This window comes from Aspergillus brasiliensis (genome assembly GCF_001889945.1).
Source record: "Aspergillus brasiliensis CBS 101740 unplaced genomic scaffold ASPBRscaffold_11, whole genome shotgun sequence".
Lineage (NCBI taxonomy): Eukaryota > Fungi > Ascomycota > Eurotiomycetes > Eurotiales > Aspergillaceae > Aspergillus > Aspergillus brasiliensis.
The window spans coordinates 132,825-155,230 of NW_027137452.1; the positions used below are offsets into that span (position 1 = coordinate 132,825).

The 22,406-nt window shown below is 51.6% G+C and overlaps 10 protein-coding genes and 1 non-coding gene across 11 annotated transcripts; 4 read left to right on the forward strand and 7 right to left on the reverse strand.

Moving 5' to 3' along the window:
- Positions 1 to 42: 42 nt before the first annotated feature.
- On the reverse strand, positions 43 to 1,134 carry ASPBRDRAFT_57410 (uncharacterized protein; the record flags this gene model as incomplete). Its single annotated transcript, XM_067627735.1, has 2 exons — positions 43 to 902; positions 957 to 1,134. The coding sequence occupies 2 exons, from the start codon at positions 1,132 to 1,134 to the stop codon at positions 43 to 45; spliced, it is 1,038 nt and encodes a 345-aa protein (XP_067476092.1).
- A 235-nt stretch (positions 1,135 to 1,369) lies between these two features.
- ASPBRDRAFT_46120 (glutamate decarboxylase) lies at positions 1,370 to 3,722 on the forward strand. Its single transcript, XM_067625561.1, has 5 exons — positions 1,370 to 2,058; positions 2,114 to 2,141; positions 2,193 to 2,828; positions 2,902 to 3,440; positions 3,498 to 3,722. Exons 1-5 carry the CDS (start codon positions 1,838 to 1,840, stop codon positions 3,601 to 3,603), a joined length of 1,530 nt encoding a protein of 509 aa, XP_067476093.1. The 5' UTR covers positions 1,370 to 1,837; the 3' UTR covers positions 3,604 to 3,722.
- Positions 3,723 to 5,273: 1,551 nt separating this feature from the next.
- ASPBRDRAFT_132017 (glycoside hydrolase family 71 protein) lies at positions 5,274 to 6,811 on the forward strand (the record flags this gene model as incomplete). Its single annotated transcript, XM_067618389.1, has 2 exons — positions 5,274 to 5,357; positions 5,420 to 6,811. 2 exons carry the CDS (start codon positions 5,274 to 5,276, stop codon positions 6,809 to 6,811), a joined length of 1,476 nt encoding a protein of 491 aa, XP_067476094.1.
- A 1,321-nt stretch (positions 6,812 to 8,132) lies between these two features.
- On the forward strand, positions 8,133 to 9,033 carry ASPBRDRAFT_46123 (uncharacterized protein). Its single transcript, XM_067625563.1, has one exon. It carries the CDS (start codon positions 8,250 to 8,252, stop codon positions 8,814 to 8,816), a length of 567 nt encoding a protein of 188 aa, XP_067476095.1. The 5' UTR covers positions 8,133 to 8,249; the 3' UTR covers positions 8,817 to 9,033.
- A 363-nt stretch (positions 9,034 to 9,396) lies between these two features.
- On the forward strand, positions 9,397 to 10,688 carry ASPBRDRAFT_57414 (wax synthase family protein; the record flags this gene model as incomplete). The annotated part of the gene is made up of 2 exons (XM_067627736.1): positions 9,397 to 10,184; positions 10,262 to 10,688. 2 exons carry the CDS (start codon positions 9,397 to 9,399, stop codon positions 10,686 to 10,688), a joined length of 1,215 nt encoding a protein of 404 aa, XP_067476096.1.
- A 103-nt stretch (positions 10,689 to 10,791) lies between these two features.
- Positions 10,792 to 12,985, reverse strand: ASPBRDRAFT_198441 (uncharacterized protein; the record flags this gene model as incomplete). Its single annotated transcript, XM_067621206.1, has 4 exons — positions 10,792 to 11,142; positions 11,202 to 11,490; positions 11,541 to 11,970; positions 12,022 to 12,985. 4 exons carry the CDS (start codon positions 12,983 to 12,985, stop codon positions 10,792 to 10,794), a joined length of 2,034 nt encoding a protein of 677 aa, XP_067476097.1.
- Positions 12,986 to 13,166: 181 nt separating this feature from the next.
- On the reverse strand, positions 13,167 to 13,240 carry ASPBRDRAFT_t217. The gene has a single exon. It is a non-coding gene; the product is annotated as a tRNA-Val (tRNA).
- A 474-nt stretch (positions 13,241 to 13,714) lies between these two features.
- ASPBRDRAFT_657948 (DUF202 domain-containing protein) lies at positions 13,715 to 14,756 on the reverse strand (the record flags this gene model as incomplete). The annotated part of the gene is made up of 2 exons (XM_067628594.1): positions 13,715 to 14,170; positions 14,375 to 14,756. The coding sequence occupies 2 exons, from the start codon at positions 14,754 to 14,756 to the stop codon at positions 13,851 to 13,853; spliced, it is 702 nt and encodes a 233-aa protein (XP_067476098.1). The 3' UTR covers positions 13,715 to 13,850.
- A 455-nt stretch (positions 14,757 to 15,211) lies between these two features.
- On the reverse strand, positions 15,212 to 15,833 carry ASPBRDRAFT_57417 (GFA family protein; the record flags this gene model as incomplete). Its single annotated transcript, XM_067627737.1, has 5 exons — positions 15,212 to 15,347; positions 15,402 to 15,427; positions 15,490 to 15,599; positions 15,659 to 15,687; positions 15,751 to 15,833. 5 exons carry the CDS (start codon positions 15,831 to 15,833, stop codon positions 15,212 to 15,214), a joined length of 384 nt encoding a protein of 127 aa, XP_067476099.1.
- A 576-nt stretch (positions 15,834 to 16,409) lies between these two features.
- On the reverse strand, positions 16,410 to 18,121 carry ASPBRDRAFT_132455 (uncharacterized protein; the record flags this gene model as incomplete). Its single annotated transcript, XM_067618442.1, has 3 exons — positions 16,410 to 17,698; positions 17,761 to 17,800; positions 17,900 to 18,121. The coding sequence occupies 3 exons, from the start codon at positions 18,119 to 18,121 to the stop codon at positions 16,410 to 16,412; spliced, it is 1,551 nt and encodes a 516-aa protein (XP_067476100.1).
- Positions 18,122 to 19,248: 1,127 nt separating this feature from the next.
- On the reverse strand, positions 19,249 to 22,196 carry ASPBRDRAFT_32612 (uncharacterized protein; the record flags this gene model as incomplete). Its single annotated transcript, XM_067623039.1, has 2 exons — positions 19,249 to 20,093; positions 20,147 to 22,196. The coding sequence occupies 2 exons, from the start codon at positions 22,194 to 22,196 to the stop codon at positions 19,249 to 19,251; spliced, it is 2,895 nt and encodes a 964-aa protein (XP_067476101.1).
- Positions 22,197 to 22,406: the final 210 nt, after the last annotated feature.

Consider the following 22,406-nt stretch of genomic DNA (forward strand, 5'->3'; position numbering starts at 1 on the left):
GGAAATGGGCTATTGTATATACATATAGTAGCAAATAATCCTTCACAACTGTGGGGTATCGGCGAAGGCAAAGCCCGTCAAGGCCTGAAAGCGTCCACCCACAACAGTTTGCGCGATCTGCCGGATTGACTGTTCTTCTTCCTCCGACAATTGGAAAGATAAACTGCCCAAATTCTCCTCCAGTCGATGGATCTTGCTCGTTCCCGGAATCGCAAAGATATCGTCACCCTGCGCAAACAGCCACGCCAGGGCCAGCTGTGCCGTGGTCATGCCCTTCCCCTTCGCAATCTCCGTCAGCTGGTCCACCACGGCCACATTCTTCTCGATATTCCCTTTCCTGAGCCAGGGTAACACGCCTCGGACATCACCGGGCTTGCTGACATCCTCCGGCGACCGAATCGCTCCACTGAGCAACCCATTACCGAGCGGACTATACGCCACAATAGCCACACCCAGCTCGCGTGCAGTCTGCAACAACTGCACCTGCGGGGACTCGATATCCGTACAGAAGACGCTATATTCCACCTGCACACACGAGATGGGGTGCACTGCATGGGCGCGACGGAGCGAGTCCGCACTGCACTCGCTCAGCCCTAGGTATTTGATTTTCCCCTCTTGCTTGAGCGCGACCATAGCTTCGATGGTCTTCTCAATCGGGGTGACCTTGTCCAAGCGATGGACGTAGTACAAATCGACATACGGCAATCCGAGGCGCTTCAATGACTTGTCAATTGCGGCCCGGCAGTACTCCGGACTGGAATCCATCCAATTCTTCATCCCATCTTTGGCTTCGGGATTGGTACAGATACCAAACTTGGTGGCGAGGAAGATATCCTTCCGCTTGTCAGGGTTCTGGGCGAACCATTTGCCCAGAACGGTTTCCGAATCGTCGTATTTGTCCGCTGCGGTTGTCAGAATCTGTCCTCACTTGTGGGGGGTGTTCGGCGAGTACTTGCCGGTATCCCAGAAAGTCTCTCCCCTGTTGTATGCCTCGTCCAGGAAACTCAGATGTTCGGCTTCTGGGAGAGGTGGGCCGTAAGTGCCACTGGCACCCATGAGGCCCAGGCCGATTCGCGGAATGAGCGGGCCATTTTTGCCCAGAGAGCGAGCAGGGAGCTTGCTGAAAGTAGTCATTTTACAGTAGTGAGGCTGACTAGCAGGTTATATAACTAGAAAAGATGTCTCCTCAAGAAATGTGCCATTTCTGTTCTTTTATGCCTTGCGATGCCGGACTTTGCGGTGGAATTGACTACCTCGTACAGGGACAGATAGCGGCCTTGGTGCCTGAGGCTTCAACATCTTATGGATCCGCCGCTTAATTCCGCCGCCAACTCCGCCGTCGCCGATCGCCATCGCCGATCATCCACGCGATGCGTCCCTTTGTTGTAGCTATCAGCTGGGAGCTCCCAGATGCTCAGTACTGCCTCTATAGCCACGAGCTATAAAGCTGTAGCACAAGTCATTGAGCAGATGGCATGATGCTTACTGATTAGCATCATATTTCCCGAGCAGCTCTCATGTAGGCCTGTCTCCATGGGACAAGCATCTACGGAGAAGGACCGATACGAGGTGAGGAGGACAGGACAGCAGCTGTATAACCCTCCCCATCCAACCAGCTCTCCCTCAAGTTGTGCCCAGGATACACCGCGCCTGAGATAACCGGGGTGTTCCGGATACGGAGGTGGTGAGGTCATCCCGTCCACAGAGTTTCGGTGCAACCCTCTTCCCTCATATAAGTCGACGGCCACGTCGCCTGGCAAAACATGCCGTCCCAATAATAGCAACATCCAAATCCACCTCGTTTTTGAGAGAGTTGATACTCCGAGACGCAGTAAGAATGGTCCACCTGTCAACGGTCCGCAAAGAGTCCCACGCCCATAAGCGTCGGCGCGAAGAACGCGATGCGCAGGCAGCTGCAGTGTCACCTTCCGTGTACGGGACGCGTTATGCAATCGAGGAGCTGCCCGAGCATACCATGTCCGAGCATGAATTGCCGGCCTCGGTGGCATATCGCATGATCAAGGATGAGCTGAGTTTGGATGGGAATCCCCTGCTCAAGTAATACCTCGCTTCTGTTTCTGCTCGTTGGACCGGGGATAGTAACATGTTCTAGCTTAGCCAGTTTTGTCACGACCTACATGGTAAGATAGTTGTTCAGAAATAAGCATAGTGCTCCTGCTAACTAATTCCAGGAAGATGAAGTGCAGCAGCTCATGTCTGACGCCATGAGCAAAAACTTCATCGACTACGAACAGTATCCACAGACTGCGCATATCCAAAACCGCTGTGTCAATATGATCGCCGGTCTGTTCCATGCGCCCACCGTCAACGACCCCAGCAACGAGCAAGATGCCATCGGCACCTCGACGGTCGGATCCTCGGAAGCGATCATGCTGGCCATGCTGGCCATGAAGAAGCGCTGGCAGAATAAGCGGAAGGAAGCCGGGAAAGACTTTTCGCGCCCGAACATCATCATGAACAGTGCGGTCCAGGTGTGCTGGGAGAAAGCCGCGCGGTATTTCGAGGTCGAGGAGAAATATGTCTATTGCACGGAGACCCGCTATGTCATTGACCCCCAGGAGGCGGTGGATCTGGTGGACGAAAACACGGTGGGCATCTGTGCCATTCTGGGGACCACGTACACAGGACAGTATGAGGATGTCAAGGCCATCAATGACCTGCTGATCGCAAAGAACATCGACTGCCCCATTCATGTGGATGCGGCTAGCGGCGGGTTTGTCGTGCCCTTTGTGAAACCAGAGCTCGAATGGGACTTTCGTCTGGAAAAAGTCATCTCCATAAATGTCTCAGGGCACAAATACGGACTGGTGAGATACATCACAAACCTATAGCAGTTCACCCCAATGCGGAAACACAAGACAACAGACTAACGGTGGATAGGTCTATCCTGGCGTGGGTTGGGTTTTCTGGCGCGCCCCCGAATACCTTCCCAAAGAGCTCATTTTCAACATCAATTATCTGGGCGCCGAGCAAGCCAGCTTCACGTTAAACTTTTCCAAAGGCGCCCCCCATGTCATCGGACAATACTACCAACTGATCCGGCTCGGCAAGCATGGGTTCCGATCGATCATGACCAACCTCACGCGGATTGCCGACTATCTCGCCGCAGAATTAGAAAAACTCGGCTTTATTATTATGAGTGACGGGGGAGGTCGCGGTCTGCCTCTGGTTGCATTCCGATTGCCCGAGCAAGAGGGTCGGCTGTACGACGAATTCGCCCTGGCCCATGTACTGCGTCGCCGGGGCTGGGTGATTCCGGCGTATACCATGGCCCCGAAGTGTAATCAATTGCGGATGATGCGGATCGTGCTGCGCGAGGATTTCAGCTTGCACCGGTGTAACCTGCTCGTGGAGGACATCCGACTGGGGTTGAAGACGCTCGAGGAGATGGACGAGACCATGATCAAGCGCTACAGCACGTAAGTGGATTTTTCTTCTTTAAGGCGACCGACCGGGCATAAACTGACACCCAGCAGATACATTCAGACACATGCTACGCGCGGACCACAAGGTCATCCGGTGTATGGAAACGAGCAGCATTCGCTTCAGGGGAAGTCGGGAAAAACACATGCGGTCTGTTGAGCCGGTTATTCATGCTCGGTGTAGTCTTACTTACTTTTATCACTTCTGCTTTTGTCAGTCTGCCTGTGATACGTCAGCTCTCATGCAAAACTCTCTACCAACCATTATACTTGTTTTGCCCAGTATTAGTAGCGACGTCTGTGAAATCTGTCAGTGCCAAGTCATCCCTCAACCAGCAAGCCCCTTACTCTTTGGGGGTGAAGGATGCTGCTGTCAACGGTAAGCCGGAATGAATCAAGGAAAAAGAAGTAGCGGATGGATTCGGCTGGACAAATCCTGCAGCAATAGCCAGCACGTCGAACGAGCTCGTGCCCAGGTGGTGCGTCAGTGCAGCTGTCTTTTCCGGCTGCATCGACCCCCCCCCCTCCTCCTCACTCCCTTACGTAGAGTCTATTTGGCTGCAGCTGCAGCTGCTGCATACTGCTAGCAACCATTTGCCAGTATTGATAGGCCGCGTAGTTGGGCTCCACGCCCTCGCAGGACCGACGACGTCCTTCGGTGCATGAACCCACCAGTCGAACTCCACCGATAAAAAGTAAACTCCGGTGAACGGCTGCAATGTAAGAACAGCTTGTACAGGAGGATAGTGCACAAAAGAAAAGAAATTGTGAATATCGATGGATAGGATCCAAAGGAAAGAAGACTTTAATTTCGGCCCTTGATGAGGTCAACCCTGACATCGTCTGCATTGCTGGTGGCGCGGCGCCGAGCGATCTCCGAGTCATCAGTACGAACTTTCGCAACGTTTAAAGACAGTGCCCCGATCTCGGTCACTCATTGAAGATAATCAGGGACCACTAACTACTACTGCCTAGATTCAGGGCGAACCATAATTTATCCAAAAAAGTCTGAATGATAGACGACCTGTCATTTTTCTTACAGAAGCAGAGTTCGCATTCATTCACACCGCGTCGCGCGCGGCCCCTTTAGGGTTTTGAGTTCCGTTGAGTTCGCTCAGACACCCACAGCAAGCAGCTGATGAATCACATCCGAGACAATCAATAGTCGGATTGACAATGCAGTAGTCAGAGTCTGACTATCAATAATCAACAGCCATTGCGGTCCGTGGGCCCTGTCAATCCGGGGTGTTTTTTCCCACTTCCTTCAATCGGGTCTGCTTCGTACTAGTAACTAACCAGAGTACCGCTAACCGACAAGCTTCATCCTCGCCCAACTATCGTATGCTTCTTGTGCTTCCACAATCTCCAACCTCACTTACTATTCTAGTAACTTGAATTCCTCTCCACTTACGAGAGAACAATTGAACTCTGTTTCGTTGCACGTCTCATCTAAGCATTGAAACCTAATCCTCCGAGCCTCTTGTGACTTTTGACCGCTACGAATGGAGTCCACTCGGAACGATATTCCCATCCTCCCCTCAAGTTTGCTTTCCTCTGCTTGACAACTGTGTTCACGCACTGCATGCTGCATCTTCACTAGGCTACTGCTTTTTTCAGTTACAGTTTACATAGCTCATAATATCTCCTGGCTATCACAATGCATTGAAGTAAAAATTCCGGGGCAACTCGCATACTATCCTGCCAATACTAGTACTGGACTACTTATGTATCGCTCAATTCCCTCTTCCTCGACCATGTCTTAGGTCGTAGGAAGAAAAAAACGAAACAAAAAGAAAGGACTCTGTCCACTCGTCCCAGCAGCCAGGCAACATGGCCAACATCATCTGGCTTGCCCTCGTCCTCGTGGCGCTAAGCATCCACGTCCAAGCCAAAGACGTCTTTGCGCACTTCATCGTCCGTTCCCCTACCTTGCAACCACTCACACCCTACCAAACCCACCTACTAACTTCTACTAGCTCGCCAACGCCGAAAACTTCACCCAAACGCACTGGACACGGGACATCGCCGCCGCCAAAGACGCCCAAATCGACGCCTTCGCCCTCAACGTCGGGTACGGGGCGGCCAACACCGACCAACTACTCACCGACGCGCTGAACGTCGCCGCCGCGCACGACTTCAAGCTCTTCCTCTCCCTCGACTACTCCGGAGACGGCCACTGGCCTCCCGACCAAGTGCTCAAAGTGCTACAATCCTACGCCAACCATACAGCCTACTACCGCGTCGACAACACCCACCCACTCGTCTCCACCTTCGAAGGGTACGAAGCCCTCGCCGACTGGACCACCATCAAGAAGAAACTGCCCCAAATCTACCTCATGCCCGAATGGTCCGTCCGCACCCCCGCAGAACTCGCCAGCGAAGACGTCGTCGACGGGTTACTCTCCTGGACGGCCTGGCCCTACGGCACAGACACGATGAACACGTCCTCGGACGAGGCGTACATCAGCGCGCTGAAAGCCAAGAACAAGCCGTACATTATGCCGGTCAGTCCGTGGTTCTACACGGACATGGTGCGGTATCACAAGAACTGGGTGTGGCAGGGGGATGGGCTGTGGCATACGCGGTGGAAGCAGGTGCTGGATCTGCAGCCGCAGTTTGTGGAGATACTTACGTGGAATGACTTCGGGGAGTCGCACTACATTGGTCCGCTGCATGAGAATGAGTTGGGGATTTTCTCGTTCGGACAGGCCCCGTTTAATTATGCGGCGGGGATGGTGCATGATGCGTGGCGGATGTTTCTGCCGTATGTGCTGGGGGAGTATAAGAATGGGAGTGGGAAGGGGGTCATTGATAAGGAAGGCGTGGTGGTGTGGTATCGGGTGACGCCGGCGTGGGCGTGTCAGGCCGGATTGACGACGGGGAATTCGGTCACGCAGGGTCAGCAGACGATGCCGCCGGGCCAGGTGTTGAAGGATGAGGTGTTCTTTCAGGCGTTGTTGGAGAGTACGGCGGAGGTGAAGGTGAGTATTGGTGGCGGGGCGAATGAGTCGGTGGGGTGGATGGATACGCCGAGTGGTGGGAGTGGTGGTGGTGGGAGAGGACTGTACTTTGGGAGTGTGCCCATGGATAATCGGACGGGGGAGGTGGTGGTGACGTTGAGTCGGGATGGGAAGTTCGTGGCCCAGATGACCGGGGAGGAGATTACCACCAAGTGTCCGGATAAGTTGACGAATTGGAATGCCTGGGTTGGGACGGCCATGTCGAATGTGTCGAATGCGAGTACGTCGCGGGCGTCGTTGTCGGAGGAGAGTGCTGCAACGACGGTGGTAGGAGGCCGTGGGATGGAGTTGTGGATGGGGGTGTTGTGGACGATTGTGGTGGTGGGTATGAGTGGAGTTTTCCTTTAGATGTTCTTTTCTGTTTAGAGTCTCGATTGATCTCATATCTCGATATACTGGTAGTAATATCTAATATCTTGGACTATTTCTTGATTTCTAAGGTGGAGCTGGTGATTCTGCACGGGGGGTTTTCCGAGAGCCCTAAGGAGGAGTCCTTGATGATGTGATCGGCACAGATCAGTTAGGGCTGGTCGGAGTATACCGACCAAATGGAGCTGCGGCTCAATGGTCGATAAGTAGGTCCTGATTCAGGGAGAAGAGCGATTACCGCTTATGGAAGGATAGAGAGTTTGGCTTGACTCGTCTGTCGATTGTTTCGGCGTCGCCGAAGGACGTGCACGGGCAGGTGGAACAAAGACAGTTGGTTCTGGATGCTGATGGGTGGACTGTGGAGAGTTGGCCGTCGGGGGGGACCATTAGATAATCTATATCCCATCGCATTTACTCGGCCATATGGTGATCGTCGCTGGTTATGACTATACTATACTGGATGAAGTCTGGTGTTGACATCAGTTGGAGATCCAGCCTCATGTTGGAGATACGGTGATCCTGGTTCTTAGACTGCTTCAGATTATGGGCAACTGGATGATCACTTATCCACGCGATCGAAATCAAGGATAAGGCCTGGACTGCTTCGAGATCGATTTCGCAATTCTCAACGGTCTAATACATACTGTCCGCCGATGACAAGCGCATCAGGTTGGATACGAGCATATTTGTCATTTCATATCAACATAGAGATTGGCCTCCAGGGATACAGTTGATGCCATCTGACAGTATAAGCGAGCAACATCTAGGCTCTACTATCACCTGCCTTATTAGGTAAAAACAATCGGCGTAGCAGGTCAGTCCAATAGCAAGTGAACGTTAAATTTAAGCGAGCCTCCCTCACCCAATCATCAAGAAGTCTACTGCATTTCCGAACACTGTTTCATGGGGCAGTGCCAGTATCCAGCCCATCAGCGGCCGAAATCCCAAGTCAATGACGCAAAGACCAAACTCTGCTCGCCACTGGCCGGCGACACCGGTGCCCTCAAGTCTCTCAAATCTGGGGTTCGGCCGGTGCCCGCCAAGAGTCGGCGCTGGCTAGACGCACCTAATGGCACTTTGACAGCTCTTACACCTTATCTTAGACTACTTCTTCACGGCGGATGAGTGGGTCGCCGACTCGGCCGCCAGTGGCGATGGGTCTAGACTCCACCAGCCCTGAGCAGGGTATGCAAGTGCGAGCTATCTTCAGAATTCAGGAGTTGCTGGTCCAGGGGAGAAGTATAAAGATTGCCCTGACCTGCCCCTGTCCTGGAAGTCAGATCACAACCAGAGCAATCATCCTGCATACTTCATCCATGTCTACCTAATGCATTAGCACGCTTCCACAAACTACCACTACCTACCAGTGCCATTACCACTAGCACTCTTCTACATTTATCCTTCAACGTCTCACACAATGGCCGGTCTCGAACTTCCTCCTTCCCTGATGCGTCAGGCCACCCGCACCAACACCCGCATTCCTCCCATGGCTCGTCGCTCCGTCTCCCCCTTTCCCTGTCGCATGGCCGTTCTCTCCCGCGACAAGCTCCAAAAAGAAGCCTCTACAAAGAACCCCGATTTGCGCCGATGCCTTGCTCACCACACTCTCCTCAACCGGTCCCTTGAGGCTGCCCAACAAGACGTGCGTCGGCGCATGGCAGCCTTCCACCTTGACGAAGAAGATGATGATGACTTCACGACCTCTTACCACTCCACACCCAATGAGGCAACGGCTGTGCCGCTCATTCGGGTACAGATCACCAATGCTGTGCGGGCCATGGTCAAGCGCCGTTCCGCCGATAGCCAGCAGAACGAGACACTGCGTGGCCTGACACGGGTGTCGGCGCATGCAGACAAGGCGGGATCCTCGCAAAGCAGCAGCAACAGCATGAAGGGTCTAAAGAGGGTCCCCCGCGTGGTGTTTGGCCGGCGTCGCTGGCCGTTGTACGGAGCGGGCCCGCTGCAGACTGGGCTGGTTAGCTGACAGACACGGAGCTGCAGTTCTCATTGTGGCTCGTGACGGGCTTTGGCTGGACCATGCCTGGCATCCTTTTCTGTTATCTCTTTCGTCGACATATTTCTTACTGTACTATATTACTCTATATTCTCTCATCCTGGACAGACTGGATGCCTTGTGTCACGTGCAACAGGACTTGTATATATAATGATTCTGAGACACTACTACACGATACTAAATACGTCATACATTATACATTTAATTATTTTCTGACTCTTCCAATGTAAATTCCTACTCTGATTTACACACGACAACAGTGTACTACAATGTGGCTATCCATTGACCCACGAGCCCGATCTCAATCGCCAATTGCTGCACGGCCATCACTAGTCGCCGATCAGTCTCATCCAAGTGACCCGCTCCACCCAATCAATGGCCTCACCCGATCCCAATCAGGCAATTCAGCTCTGCAATTTGATTCTCAGCCGCATACCAAACCCACAATCCATTCCAACATATATAATATGGCTCCCAGCCCCCCACACCCGCATTTCTTTTATCTTCTTATCCTCTCCCTCCCGAAGATAATCAGAAAACTACAAAAAAAATGTCCCAATGGCTCCCTCCCGCCCATTTCCTCGCCATCCAACTCCTAACCGGCACCACCGTCGCCTTCACCCCAGCTAACTCCCCCTTCCGAACAATTGCCTCCCTCCTCACAGTCATCCTCGCCTACTGCATGCAACTCAGCGCCAAAACCCACCTCCAGGGCACCCGCTTCGGCGCCCCGCTCGTCGCCATGTGCTGGATGAACGTTCTCAACGGGATTGATTTACTGGTCCTCACGCGCGCAGACTACGAGAAACAGCTGGCCTACAACACCAAGACCACCAACAAAACAAACCCGAAATCACCACAGACAAACAACTCATTAAAAGACAAATACCTCTGGTCGTTAAACCTCTCCTTCAACTACCGCCGCATCAACACCCCCTGGCAAATCCACGCCCTCACCACCTTCAACAAAGGGCAGCCTCCCACGCGAGCCCGATTTCTCATCACCTCCCTGCTCAAACTCGTCGCTTCCATCGCAATCATCCAACTGTTCACCCTCGAGACTACGGATCCATATCTCGGCCGCGCCGTGGATAAATTGCCCGTGCGGCCGGAGGAGATCCTCCTCCCGTTCTGGTATCACACTGGCTGGGGCACAGATGATCTCGTGCTTCGGTTCCTTTTCACCCTTTCGTTTGGAATCGTCGCTCGCGCATTCATCGTCGCCGGATATACCGCTGCCGCGGTGATAGCTGTAGGATTCTTCGGTCAAGAGCCGAGAATGTGGCCGCCTGTTGCGGGGGGATTAGTGGATGGGTGGTCGGTTCGGAGGTTTTGGGGGTATACTTCTCTTTCTTCCCTCTCTTCCCCTCTTTATCTATTCTATATACTAATGAACTATGTGATATGTGTTGTAGAAAAACATGGCACCAAACCCTCCGCCAACTCCTCTGCTCCAACGCCGACTTCGTCTCGGGATCTCTCCTGCGCCTTCCGGTGCGCTTCCAGTGGTGTTTCCGGGTGATTTTTGCATTCCTTGTCTCGGGGCTAGTGCATATGTGCATGGATGTCGGGTTCGGGGTGCGCATTGATGAGAGTGGCGCGTTGTGGTTCTTCGCGTTGCAGATTCTGGGTGTCGCCGGGGAGATGCTTGTTGAGCGGCTGCTAACTCCGGTGAGTGTGTACATGTCCAAGGGGGTTAGACGGGGGGTTGGGTATGTCTGGGTAGCGGCGTTCATGGTGTGGACGCTGCCGGTGTGGATTTATCCGATTTTGGTGCAGTTGTATGCGGATGGTGTGCGCATGATGAGTCCGTTTTTGGGGTTAAGGGGGTGGGATGTTTGATTCTAGTTATTTGGTTTGCATAGCGTTGGGTTGGGTATATGGGTAGATTATAATTAGATGATACTAGAGTTATTATATGTATAGTAGTGGGAATTGGGGATAACTATAATGCTGCATCCCAGTCCACCCACGCGAATGTATTCAGCAAGTCGAGATGGGGATCGGCGCCTACGAAATCCGGCAGTGCGTCTAGTGCTGCTCTCGCTGGGCTGTGCAGCGATGCCGGCATGCTGAGGATGCGGTCCAGTGAGCGTTGCAAGATTTCTTTGATTTGTGCCTTGGCTGCGACGTCGGACTCGGAGGGTCGCAGCCAGTCGAGAAAGGCGACCAGGACACTCAGGTTCTGAATGATGTCCGATCGGGGGAGATCTAATGTGTATGTTTCGAGCGAGCTGGCTTGGCGGAGAAGTTCGAGGCAGAGGATGCCGCTGCCGGGGACGGCGTAGGACATGGCCTGAAGTAATGATCAGTATGGAGTTGTATTGTATTTATGGAAAGGGGTGGCTATCATACCAGCCAGGAAAAATCAACGTGGTTCTCGAAGCGATCTTTGTGCTTCCAGTATATCAAGGTCAACCCCACCATTTCGTGACTAACTTGGATCAGAGCCTGCTCGTCAACCACTCGATGTCGTGTGAGCAGTCGTTCTAGAATGAACAGATTGAGCAGAAAGTCCAGGCGCACGAGGACGCGCAAGGCGAGCAGCTGGCCGGGGATGTCGCGGTCATGGACATCTTCTGCATTGAACTTGAGGGCTTCGGGGAACTGTGCATAGATGTCTGAAGCTTGTGCTTTGAGATGACTACTTGCTTGTCAGCAGTTGGAAGCATGGGGGGATACATGAAGGCATACAGGCATGTCTGTACTGCAGCGTCCGCGATGCTATCCTGCGATGTCTCTAGGACTTCAAGCATCTCTTCGCGGTTCCTCGCGAGCATTGCTCTCGCCCGTAAGAAGGTAGTAGCATGTAGTTGTCGGTCTTCGCTGCTGTCCCAACCATTGGAGTTGAGTTTAGCCACGGCATTGCCAATCCTGCCGGATAATATATCCTCGTCGTTGATGTCCAGTGGTAGCTGAGTGGTCGAATACTTTCTGTTCAATAGCGGCGGTCTGCCGGTGAAGGTAGAAATGACCTTGTCGAAGTTGTAAATCGATGTGTAAACGCGTCTCTTGAGTTCGTGCTGGAAAGAGACCTCGTTCCAGTCGGATGATAGTTCCCGGTGGAGGCCAATTGATGTCGTGACTGCAATGACGTCGCCATGTTGGCGCCAACACGAAAGGCCTGTTGATCAGCACTGTGCACTTTGATTGGATATCCCAAGCTAGGACTTACTCTTATCGCCGCTGGCTATGCTCTCGAGGATATTATGTTTAAATGCCAAGTGGACAAACAGAATGTTAATAGCACCCAACTGGCTGCACAGGTCGATGCACATGGATGCACACTGTTTGAAATGTACCATAAGTTCTTTGGGCCCCTTGAACGCACGCTGCCGACAGTACTGATTGATGATATCGTGCTGCACCGGCAACTGTGAAGCCGCAGATGACCAATAAGTGAACAAGGACCCTAGCAGTTCCCAACGAGTCCGCTTCCCTGAGAAAGACTCTATCCAGCGGTGTGGGTCTTGCTCCGCCGGTAGAGGCGTCTGACTGCATTCTGATAGCCGCTTCGCAACAAATTGCAAGTGCTCGCTGGATCGCAAGCGGAGCACATTTCGATACTCATCCCACATCTTCTCAGAGGCGATTCGGTAAGCGGGTCGGAAGCAGGCGTCCATCAGAGCCATTGGATGGACGAAAAGTAAGTTGCAAGTCTGTTCATCCGGCAGGTTCTGTAGGATCTGGATGCCCAGTTGGAGCATTCTCGACGTGATGGTAGGGTTGCCCGACTGCTTGGGAGTTGGCACCCCGAAGCCATTGGTATCTTCGCTGGTTGGCGTCCTCAAGGTTTGATCCACTTCGAATCGATCCCGATGTTCCACAAAAACAGATGCAAAACTCGTGGGCCCTAGGTACTCGGCTGAGCTTTCAAGGATGGGCGTGGTCGACTGTGCTCCCGGACAGGTCTTGGTGCTTGGGACACCCTCGCTCTCATTGCTCAAAACTGCCGGCGAGCCGGTCTCAGATAGGCTTCTCGCTCCGCCTTTAGTGAGAGGATTGGCAAGATAGACGCATTTCAAAGACAGTCGCCGACAACGCTGGCAAGCGGGCGTTTCGTGGTCGCAGGCGAGTTTGCGTCGGCGGCATGCCTCACAAGCAGGCTCTCGGCCATTCTTGCGCCTGAGAGCGGGCATGGAATACGTCGGAGTAGCTTTAAGCCCCAAACGGGAGCATATACATGGTTGTTGTTGATAATGCTGGGGAATGTTGATAGTAAGTAGATGGCTGATGGTGTGCTAACGGAATCGGCTTCGGCTTCGGCATAAGTCGGACTCAAAAAGTGGGGCCGCTTAACACAAAAAGAGCAAAAAAGAATGACCAGACTGGGGCTCGATCCCAGGACCTTATCGGTGTTAACGATACGTGATAACCAACTACACCATCCAGCCATGCTTGTTGAAGAGACAAAACAACTTGGCTATAAGATGGCATTTCCAGAATCATTCAACGGTCGCTAATGAATATCTGGAGGACCTGCTGGTATTCAAAACACAGTTATGCTTCACCGTTAACTGCTTTCAACATTTTTGCATCTCTATTCGGAATAAAAACCGTATTTCAATCATAGTAAAAGGGGCTACAGTTGTTATGGGTCGGGATCGGTGTGAATAGTAAAAGTAGTACCTCGATGTGACAGGTAGTAGTAATATATACTATTCTCAGGCGCGCGCCGAAAAATCTCACCAGCTAGCACTACCAACAGAGGCACTAATCACACCCCACGCCGAGGGAAAATGATGATACTAGTACTACTAGTAGCCTTATACCATCAGAGTCTCTATACAGTGATTAGTTCGACATCGCGTAGTAGTATTTCTGAGGAATATCAACAAGTCTTCGATCATTGATCTATCTACTCTTGCAAATTGGTCGTATATTACCAAGATATCATAAGGCGTGTCATCGTCAGCATTTAGAACATATCAATCATGCTTCAACTCCACCGCAATAACCAGGGACAGGATAAACGTCGTCAAAATAATCTACCATGGTTAGACATCATCCGGGCATAGAACACAGCAAGTCAGAACTCACCAACCCAATCAACACCCCGATACAGTTCAGCTCCCATCCCCCCGCATACACCGTCCCCAAAGCCACCACATTCTGCTGCTTCCAGAAGCGATGCGCGCCCATGGCAGCGATCAAGATGGCCACGCCATAGCAGCTAACCGCCAGGGGGACCCCGACTTCATAGAACCCCAGTGCTGTATCCGGCGACGCGAAATGCTGGAGTCGAAATAATTGGGCGATCAACACACCCTGCATGGCCACCATGACCGATGTACGAATATACGCTAAGAAAGTTCGCTCTAAAGCTAAACAAAAAAAGCAATGGGGGATGTCAGCAAGCAGCCTTGCATTGTGGGTGCTGAATGGATGAGCTCGGGATTGTCTGGCGCCATAGCCACGTGCGATTGCGCCATTTTAGTGGCATCAATAGTGGTCCAATATTAAAGTATGTAATTATCGGATGGAGCAATATGCGAAGTATATATCAGAAAGCGAGGTTGCCCACTCACCGAAATGATCCCGATTACTCTTCTGCGGCACCGTCAACACCACATTTCGCGTCCAAAAGCGACGAATTGGTCCCGCCAGCCCCTTGCTTGTGTCCTCCCGGCTGGAATGCGTGGTGCGGGAAATGGTTCGATGTGTCCGGATACGATATTCGCCCGAGGAGATCGATTCGGTTGAGAAGCCGGCCTCGTCGTCATCCTGGGTGGCTATATTGCGGAGTTCGAGGGCGTCGAGATCATGGCTGGTGCTACTAGCGGCGTCGTCATCGCGATGAGGTCGTTGAGTTGTGTGGCAGGCAGCTGGTGGGGTGAGAATCTCTTCGCGACCGGTCGCTGCAGCGATTGACTTGTCCGTTGCAGCGTGATGGTCCTGAAGATCAACCATGATGTGCAGTAAGCTTCTTAGCTTTCGCACAGGAAGCTGTGCGACATGCTGCTATTGCTGTTTCTGGGGGAAAAGGATGGGAGAGGGAAAGGGTCGATGCGGTGAGGAGGCGTCCCTGCTGGCTAGCAGTTCCTTGGTTTGTTGGTCGGCGACTCTGCCTTGCTTTCCCCGGCCGGCGCTTATCTGATTGGGTTCGGATACTCGGCAGTGGCAGAGCTTGTCACTCTTCCAGATTCCTTGCTGGAGGAATCGCCGATTGATCGATTTTATTCGTCAATTGACACTCTAATGGGTATGACGTAATGAATTGGGATAAATTGCTTGAATATTATCAATTGATACAACCAGCAACTATCTTCATATATTCACCACATTCCCCGGATCATCACGTAAATCACCCCTCATTCAACCAGACTCCAACTCCGCTAATGCTCCACCCAACACAATGAACAACACTACGCCGTACTAATACTCACCCACTCCTCCTGCTTGTCCCCGAAAAACACCGACTCCGGCTTGGACACACTGTCAAATAGCGCGGCCTTCAAATACGCCTTTCCTGGCACCTTTGGCGACAAGGTGAATAGTGGACTGTATTCACTGCATCAGCATTGTTCTAGAAACGAAGCAAAACTTTCAACTGACCTTCCACAACTGGAGCAGAAATGGCGCTACACAGATGGTGTTAGCTCAACATACTCCCACTGATACCATCAAATTTAGGAGATCCCACCTGGATTTTATTCCCCGAAGAAGTGTTGGGATCGTGGTAGATCTTCATTGCCTGACTTGGGTCTTCAATGGTCATGTCATCCTGATTGATGAAGTAATTGATTGAGAAGGCTGGCTGGGTTAGCCTTGATTCGGTTACTACAGGTTAGAGGCGGGAAAGTAGGACGTACAGCCTCCTCCAGCTTTCTTGCAATTCAGGCTGCGCAACATTCAATTAGCCTTGACCCTACTGATAGTTGTCGACCTGGAGATGTAGAATTACCAGTGGCAGGCTACACTCCTCTCCGGCTGTGCGGGGAGGGTGATGGAGATGCTGGTGCAGTTACAACGGCCGGTGTAAGGCATCATGAAAGCAGCGTAGGGTAGAGGGATGGATGTGTCATTCGCTGGGATAAGGAGCGTGGCAGCGTACGGGGATTTAAGGGATATGATCGCTGTCAGGGGCAAGGAAAGTGGAGCAGGACCCATCCACTTTGTATCCACGTTCTACATCAGTAATTCGGAATTGAAACAATTTACTGTGCAAAGGAAGCCTCGACAAGAGGTCATTCTCCACTCGAGTGGATCTTTGCCCGTTGATGGATTGATAATCAATAAGTTTCCCGCCGGTTCCGTGGATGCCCTAGTATGCCTGAGGCTACAATGTATAGGACATCATTCTATATGGGTCTTATACCTGTCCGGAGGGAGAGGGACTGGTACGTGCATTATATGATGATAGAAAGCTGATGGTAGTAGAGTGGCATATTTGAACCGGAGCCATAAAACCTATCCGAACCTCTTGATCACTCCCATACCTAGGTAAATATATCTCAACCCTTAAACCATATTACTCCACAGCCAATATTCAAAGACTAGCCAGTAACCTCAACTCCAGAAACAGTCATAAAGAAGTACAAACACCTCGGTCATATATAAAACTCAAGCAGCCACCCTGGCAAGCCCCAGTGTGCCCCGTTCCATATTAGGCGCCATCCCATTCACGACATCAGCGGTGAAACTATTCAGATCCAGAATCCGATTCATACGGACCATCTTCATCATAACCTCATCGCACTGACTACTCCCTGAGTACGTCCCAGCAGCGCCCCGCGAGGTGAACGTCCCAGCCTCACTGTTATCGAGGTTCGCCAAACACCCGCTCTCGACCTTGCGAATCACCCGCGTGCAAAACTCCACGGACCTATCCACCTCCTCCTTGGTCAGTTTCCCACCAGCATCGACCGTTCCTTGAATGATAGGCCGGAAATGGTCAAACGCCACATCAAAGTTCGTCTCATCCAACCCGTTCAGCACGGCTTTTTCCTTGCCATGGATCTGCTCCATCGTACTGCGCACCACGAGAAGAAACCGCGTGTAGGCCTCAGCAACCTTGAAAGAGTGCCATTGACCAGCCTGCTCCTCCGTGCAGTCACCCCTGAGACTTGCGCAGATCGTCACCGCCGCCGACAGTCCACCCGTCATGGCCAGGTGCACGCCCGACGAGAACAGCGGATCGATAAAGCAGCCCGCATCCCCGGCAACACGCGCGAAGGGATGTGCATACGCATTGGCACTATATGACCAATCCGCTGCGGCCTTGATCTGCGAGGATACAAGTTCCGCACCGCTTAGCAGCCGTGCAATCCCTGGCGTATCCTGCAAGCAGGCGAGATAAAACTCCTTGCTTGACTCGGATCCATACGCCCGCTTCTTCTCCGCAACCCGGTCTTGCTTCAGCGTCACCCCGACTGAGACCGTGCCATCATGCAAGGGGATAAACCAGGCCCATCCACTCCCGTCCGTCACGGCCTCGGAGAACGGATCTCCTTCCCCTGGCCCATATGTGCCTGCTCCCCGCCAGTACCCCCACAGCGCCATGCTCTGCAGCTGTTTGTTGTGGACCCGTGTCTTCATGTATCGGTTGCTCATCAGGCCGGCGCGCCCGGAAGCGTCCACCAGGTACTCAAAGTGGATGGTACCAGTGCTGCCATCCTTTTTGCGACTCCAGGTTGCGGAGATGGGTCTTCTACCTAGATTTTGGTCTTGGCCTTGTTGATCGGTGTCGGTGTTGCTGTTCGTTGGAGCAAAATTGAGAGCCTGCACTTTGACCCCGTCGAACACCGTTGCGCCGCTCTGCTCGGCATGCCTGAACAAGATCTCGTCTGCTTCAGAGCGGAGGACGTTCCATGCATGGTTGCCTGCTCCGCCGGCGCCGACGAAATCCGTGTCTGCAGAGCGTTAACCGAGAGACTATGATTGGATTATTCAAGGGAGAATGTAGGAGACTTACAGCCTGGTTCCTTGGAATTGAACTTGAACGTTGCGCCATTCTATAGTATTATCGTTTCGTTCCGTTAGTCGATGGAACCAGAGTAGAATATATATACTTGGCACGGCTCGGTGAAAGGAGGTGGAAGAATCATGGATACCTTGCGCAGAAACCCAGCAGCGTTGAACTTGTCGTAACAATCGATGAAATCCAAAAAGTATCGCACCGAGGGCAGAAGGCTCTCTCCAATGTGATACCGAGGAAACTCCTCTGCTTCGAGGACCACTGTGTTGATTCCCTCTCGGCCCAGCACAGATGCCGCATAAGAGCCTGCGGGTCCGCCCCCGATCACGAGAACAGTGCATTTCTTGGGAATGGACATGTTGGTAAGTAGAGGTGTGTCTTGATTAATGTGAAGTTGCTTTAGCACATAGCACCATCATAAGGGTTCAAGCTGGGTATTAGTACCCTAACGGAGGTTGGAGATCAGGTACATCGTATCATTACACTGGACAGGCAACTGTTACTAGATGATGAGACCATTACATGCAGACGGAAGACTATTACTGAGCAGCCCTGCCATCAGCTCATGAGGTTGGAATGCCGAGTTACAAATTAGTGTTCCACTCAGGTCATTGCACACACGTAATTCAGACGCAGCCGGCAATACTCCTCCGTCAACTACAGCAGGGATCTCCGAGATGGCACTTGGACATCGTATTACTATAACGAATGCTACCGTGTTGGTTACTGTTACATGGATATCGACTTTTGGAGGTCACCCCCCCGAACCGAGAAAGATAGGATAAGGGTTGCGCAACCAACCGGATCAGGAACGGGTATGACATAGAAAGCGCTCTATTGGATGGGTTTAGCAGGTTGCACCTTGCTGGAGTGTATCCTGCTGTACGCGTCATATCTGGCCATCCTAGTCGTTTTGTGAAAGAGCCCGAGCCTTAGAGGAGCCTACAGGCGAACAGATGGACGTCTACACTCCATCTCAGATACATGATTGGGAGTGCGGCTTGGGATCCTGCTTCATACCCACCCGAAGTCACCACGAACTAGCTCGATTTGCCAAGCACACCGTCCAATATCAATAGACCAGGCCGGAATAGGTATCATCGGTGCGGGTAAATGGAATCCAGGGCTTCTGAGTTGCGTGGCTCTCGAGTCCTCTCCCAACGCTGCAGTTGAGCATTTATATATATCATGTGAATTGCTTTGCAATCATATCATGACCCCGGACTGTGTAATGGGCGATATTATGGCTTCTGGTTTAAGCTCGTGACTGTTTTAATCAATTGGGGCCAAGATAGTATATTTTAATTCAAGATGTAATATTGTTCCGACCATCAAAACAGTGCATTATTGGGCAAGCTGCGAAACACGTACAACATCCTGGAGAGATAAAGAGAAGCATAGGAAAAGGAAGGAAAGAAGAGCAGACATAGCATGTGCCCGCAAATGAAAGGCTGAACCAACAGGCTCATCTACCTTGACCCGCGATCAAACATCCCAATCATCGTTACTGGGCTTGTTCCAGCCTGTTTCATAGGTGTTTGCTTGAGATAGAGTGGTTGGATTCCTTGCTTGAGGAGCCATCGGTGGCTGTGTGAATGTACCATGCAGATTCCCCATTGCGTATGGATTCTGCTGCTCCGATGGCTGACTATAAGTATTATGACCGGGCGAGGGGTGAGTAAAGGCATACGGATACTGGCTTTGCGGAGGTGCATGCGATGGCTGGGGATATTGGTTGGTCCATGCTGGAGGCACTGGTGGATTCGCCGGCTGTACTGGCATTGAAGCAGCAGGTCGCGGCTTATCTCCACTTTCTGAGGGATGAACATGATCAGCCCTGGTGCCACTGAGCCATGCTGACTCCTCGTCTGTTTTGCCCTTTGTTGCAAGGAGATACTTCTCGAATCCTATACCAGCTTTAACAACCGTCTTGAAATGTTCGGCATTGAGGTCGTGTTGGTATTTGCTCGCTTGGCCCCCATGAGCCTTCTCATAGTGAGCAAGAGCCCGGGCAATGAGAAAGGCGTTCCGAATCTGTCTCCCATTCCATCTCCCCTTGCCGTGTTCGCTCTTGTTGTAATGCTTGGCAGCAAACTCTAGAATACCTTGCCGGTCTATTGACAAGGGATCTCTTGTGTCCTTCTGCTCTTTTTCTAGAACCTCTAGCCGATTCAGGTTGACTTCCCATATTTTCTTTGTTTGTTCCAGTCCGAGGTACGGATAGTAGAGGCTGATGTGGATTCGAGATTTGAAGGCTTCATCCACAGTGCCTACGCGGTTTGTTGTGAGGAAGAGAACCCCAGAATAATAGTCCAGCACGCGGAGGAATACTGAGAATAAGTTAGCGTGGGCGAACGAGCAGACGAGGGTCGTCTATCCAGACCTGATACCAAAGCATTCCGACTTAAGTCAGATAAGACTCGCTCCGAAAGAAACACATCTGCTTCATCAAGCAACAAAATACAATCCCATTGCTGTGCCACTCGGAATATTTCCTTCAGAGAAGATTCTACTGCGCCAGGGTCCAAACCTAGATTGCCACAAGTAATGGGAAGTAGGGGTTTGCCAAAGTCACTTGCAATAGTTTCTGCGGTAGAGGTCTTCCCAACCCCAGGTACTCCGTGAAGCAGTATGATTAGGCCCCGACCCTTACTCTGAACAATATCCTGATTCGTAGCAGTGATGTCCATAGCTCCGTATATGTCCTTTTGCCTGAAATGTGATTCGACCAAGGCTCGAAGCATCCTCTCATGGTGAGGGTCGATGATCAGATTCCTGAAATTGTCACCTCGTTCTTTATGCTTCCGAAGATTCTCAAGCTTCATTGAGACGAACATTCTGTCCTGGAGCGAATAGCCAAAGAGCCGACTGGGAAGCAGATGTAGATCCTCTTCCCGGAGTGCGTACTTGGAGGGTTCGTTGTCCATGAAACTGGATAGAAACGGGTCTTGATTATGGCAATATTCGCTCTTGGTCAGCTGCGATATGTGGACGTCCTCCCAAGTGGTATGCATTGGGTGATGTTCCTTCAGCTCTTGGCCCTCGATCCAATACCAACCTACAGTGCATTCGCTGGTATCCTCTTTTGCATGATCCGTGACATAAGTTGAGGGCAATTTGGATATTGGCTTCCAGTTTGGATGAGCTTTGAACGTTTCCTCAAAGTCGATCACCACATCCCCAGAAACATATATGGCACTTGTTTCATCTCGTTCTGGTACAAACGACCACCCGCTATGTGCCAGCAACTTCGCGTCGCGGAGTTCCAAGAAGCTCCGCCCAGACGCCGTGGCGGCATCCATAATCTTGTCCGCGTTACTTGCGAAGCGAATAGGGTAGACTTTGAGTGAGCTTGGACTGATCTTTCCAGAGTATTCCTCGATGCAGAACCACTCTTTCACGCAGACGTAAGATTGACCATCATAGTCAATACAATACGCCTTAACCCAAAATTCCTCATCACGAAAACGTCTTGTATACACCCTCCATAATCTCTGATCGGGTCTTCGGCTCCTCTGGAGCTTCTCGTAATCTTCCGTGGAAGGATTGTGCTTGGCTCCAGGATAATAAATGGTTTCTCCCGGGACGAAAAGATGCCATAGGTTACGCCAATAGACTTTGGTGTTATCTGCAGCAGTCTTTGTCTTTAAGCTGGAACAGAATGGAATGACTTGCTCATCCATAAGACGAATATATGCTCGGAACTCTTCTAGTAATTTACTGTCCTCGAACGTGATGTGTGCGGAAATGATCGCTGAATCCGCTGTCTGTTCTTTTTCCATCTCCATGAATTTCGATTTCACTTTGTCATGATAATGGATAGGTGCTGCCAAGGGCGGATCAAAATGGGCTATTGCTGCGTTGAATGTATGGTCATAAATTATTGGGCACAGGAGTTGAGAAAGAGGCTTGGATAAGATCACGATATATGTGTTTTCCCCTATCGATATGTCCGGCTTATACTGCTTTGCGTAATTGTCTTCGATAAGCTTCATGGCGTTCGTTGGAGTGGCACTCTGCAGTGAACTCTTAAAACCGTCAAATATGGCTTTCATAGAGGTATCCGTGTCTTGTAATGAAACGAGTTCAATCGCAGGAATATTGGGTGCTGACATGGCGTGATGGGACGTCTGAATACCATCGACAATTCGAGCTTCCGGCAGAGTCGGAGGGAAAGGCGGAATCATGGGTTTGATCTGATCATGATCACCGTCGGCTTGGCCATCATCGGATGCTTCAGCGCAGTCACCGTCTTGAGATTCTCTGCCGTCAGCGCGGTCCTGCTGCTCATCCTCAATAGCGCCAGGAAGTTCCTGGTATCCTCGTTCCAAATCAAGTATCCTCTTCTCAAGAGCGGCAAGGCGCTCCTCCAGCTGCTGAGTGTAGCCAGGCTGGCCGTCGTTGTCGTGGACATCTGCATTTTCCAGTGTCATTATGCTGAATCTTTCCTTTCGGTATGAAAATGCCAGAAATGGAGAATGTTCGACACTAGCCAGGCCTCGAAGGGAGGTACTACGCACCTCTTATATCATATAGCTTTGAGCCCTTCACTATGGTAGGAAAATATTTACCTGACAGACCCCAGGATGAATAGTGGGCGACCACCTGTACGCACGAGCTGAAACGCCAGAAAATGGATTCTG

Excerpts from the sequence above, each read along its gene's own strand:
- ASPBRDRAFT_46120 (XM_067625561.1), top strand. The coding sequence starts at position 1,838 with ATGGTCCACCTGTCAACGGTCCGCAAAGAGTCCCACGCCCATAAGCGT. Across the intron at positions 2,142-2,192 it reads GTTTTGTCACGACCTACATG|GAAGATGAAGTGCAGCAGCT; the intron begins GTAAGATAGTTG and ends AACTAATTCCAG. Across the intron at positions 3,441-3,497 it reads ATGATCAAGCGCTACAGCAC|ATACATTCAGACACATGCTA; the intron begins GTAAGTGGATTT and ends GACACCCAGCAG.
- ASPBRDRAFT_46123 (XM_067625563.1), top strand. The coding sequence starts at position 8,250 with ATGGCCGGTCTCGAACTTCCTCCTTCCCTGATGCGTCAGGCCACCCGC.